Source organism: Rhagoletis zephyria, unplaced genomic scaffold (assembly GCF_001687245.7).
Source record: "Rhagoletis zephyria isolate East Lansing unplaced genomic scaffold, Rhagoletis_zephyria_1.1 Rzeph_scaffold_02613, whole genome shotgun sequence".
Classification (NCBI taxonomy): domain Eukaryota; kingdom Metazoa; phylum Arthropoda; class Insecta; order Diptera; family Tephritidae; genus Rhagoletis; species Rhagoletis zephyria.
Window position 1 is genome coordinate 19,966 of NW_016159697.1, and position 2,589 is coordinate 22,554.

The window sequence follows — 2,589 nt, forward strand, 5'->3', positions numbered from 1 at the left end:
CTGATTTCTTCCTTCTATAGATGGTCGCCACTTCGTCAGTTTTGCAGATGGTAAAACAGTTATAAGTTACTGTTGAATAAGATTTTTTGTTGAAAACTAAGTAGTTTATATTTAGCTACGATCTATTATAACACGAAAAATTGTAGTTGAAAAGGTAAGTTTATGAAAAGGCATTGATGAGTGGCAACACTGTAGTAAGCAACACTGAGGGCTCCAGTAATCTACGAAATTCTGCGAATACAGACTGCGTTTAGCTTTACGTTCTGCGTTCTTGACTAATTTCAGCTTTTGACGTAGCAAACACGGTGGTGAGTTTTGATTTACATGGCGCTCTCATAAGTTTGATCGTGTCAGCTGACACTTTAACGTACGTGTACATGAAAACTCACCACCGTATACGTGCGACGTTTACGCGTGCTTCTCTCTCTCTCTCTATTAACAGTAAATTTTATATGTTGCTACGTGCTACGGTGAGTATGGGCACCTTAAACGTTTACATTTGCGAACAAGTTCTACATATTTAAGCCTGGCGTTCATTTAACTATACTTCACAGCTCAGCAACTTTACCCATTCGTGAGATATCAACGAAGCTTTGCGGTTGTTCAGCCGGTCTAAGTAACAGATTTCCTTTGAATATCATTATTCTCCAAAGACGTAAACAAAAACTAAGTGAAATTTTGAAAATAAAATGGATACAACAAGTGCACGTCCCCTTTTGGCTATATACAATGAGCCCCCTGCTACTGAGGTTGAGAGTAGTAGCTTTGCTACGAACCTTTTAACCCTTGACAATCCCGTCTTTTGCTGTTTCTTATTCTGGGCTAGCATACTGGTGATGAAGATGCTGCTTATGTCGTTGTTGACAGCACTACAACGGTTTCGACATAAGGTATGTAAAATTTAGATGCAACCAGATGGTATTTATAATTCTATTATAGGTCTGATTATGCATACTTCGCATAACTTCGCACAACCATTTGTACCAGTGCAATAAAAATGTAACTTAAGAAAATGTGAACAAAATCTAAACTCAACAGATCGCTAAGTTATTAAAATTTCTGCTAATTTCTGGGTAATGGAGTACATACAAAGTATATACGAAATTACAGTTTGAAGTTTATGCGAAGTTGTGCGAAGTTATGCGAAGTACATATGCATAATCAGGCCATATGCTTGTTTTGGCAGTATACTTAAGTATATTATATGTATTTTGATTTAAATTTATTATTGAAGAATTTCAATAGGTACATGTACATACATATGTACCTTTAGTTTATTAATTATAACCAGTTTCATTCAAAGCTCTATCGATTCTCAAGAGCAAAATGAAGATATTAAACTGCGTATAAAATTTAATACATTCTAGTACATACACACATATATATGTACATACATACATTCGCTAAAGTTAATTTAAAAAACCAAACAAAATTCAAATAAAATTTCGCTGATTTAAAAACTCTATTTTGGTCCTGTTTTTTTTTTTTAAGTTGGCTTCAATCAAAATGGGGATCTGAAATACTTAATGGACTTTCTTTTTAAATACATATTTTTCATAGACTCGCAAATTAATCTTATTTTAATTTTGATTCTGGTTATTTTAAAAAGACCGTTGAGTTTTCATTTCATGTGAAAAATAATAGGGACACGACATTTTGACCAGGTTTGGTTATTTTTCTTTTATTTGTTTAAGGTTTATTATTTTTTCTTTTATAAAACTAAAGCTAACCATCTAACAAAACCCATATAGGTAAGTCCAAATTTCAAACTTTGTTGAAAAGTAAGATAAATTCAACATTTTACAACGACAACTAACTTTTTATTAAGAATTTCAAGAAAAAAACCTCAGTATGCAGTTACAGTGAACCCCGCTTAAGTACCTAACCCGCTTAATTAACCAACATTTTTGTGCGCCGTGAATTTTTTTATGTAATCTGAAGAAATTCCCTCTCTTAAGTACCTCCCCGCTTATTTACCCAACCCGCCTAAGTACCTAAATTTTTCGTACCTCATTTCCCATTTACTTATAATTTTCCCCTTTTAAGTGCTCTTTGAAGATTCCTTAAAATACTTACATACATATTCTGAAATTCAATGGCAACGCTACACACCTTCGGCAAATAAATTCAACAAATCAACGGTAATCTTTAGCCACTTGAAACTTGCACATTATTAAACTAAAATTAAAAGGGCAGTAAAACTTTATATTCAAAAAACTCTTCTGAGAAAAAACTTTGAAATTTTGATGCATTTTTTTAAGTGTTTTACAAAATCTTAAGCTTAGGTTTATTAATTAATTAATCCCAACGGCTTTTTACCCTCCATTCCCGCCCAACCGACACGAGGGGCGCAGTCCGCATAACGTACGGAACCTTTTTTTTTGTTTTTAGTTTTTTTGGTGCCGAGTAGTGGAAACAGGAGTTGGTTAAGTGTCGAGATCTAAAACTATTCAGCTACAGAATCAAATTCATCAGCTGATTGGATATGCTAAAGATAGTATTTCAATTATTGAGAGTGGAAATAATAGTTTTCTTTATAGTAAAAATCGAGTCCGATACGTCAAACGTGCTGGAATGACAGTTAAAATC

General features: G+C 33.4%; 1 protein-coding gene across 1 annotated transcript in view; it reads left to right on the top strand.

Annotated features, from left to right (window-relative positions):
• The first annotated feature begins 531 nt into the window (after positions 1–531).
• LOC108367274 (uncharacterized) overlaps positions 532–2,589 on the top strand; it is a 28,860-nt gene continuing 26,802 nt past the window's right edge. Inside the window, exon 1 of the mRNA XM_017621864.1 lies at positions 532–890. Coding sequence (XP_017477353.1) covers positions 690–890 — 201 coding nt within the window. The 5' untranslated portion in view covers positions 532–689. The remainder of the gene's footprint in view (positions 891–2,589) is intronic.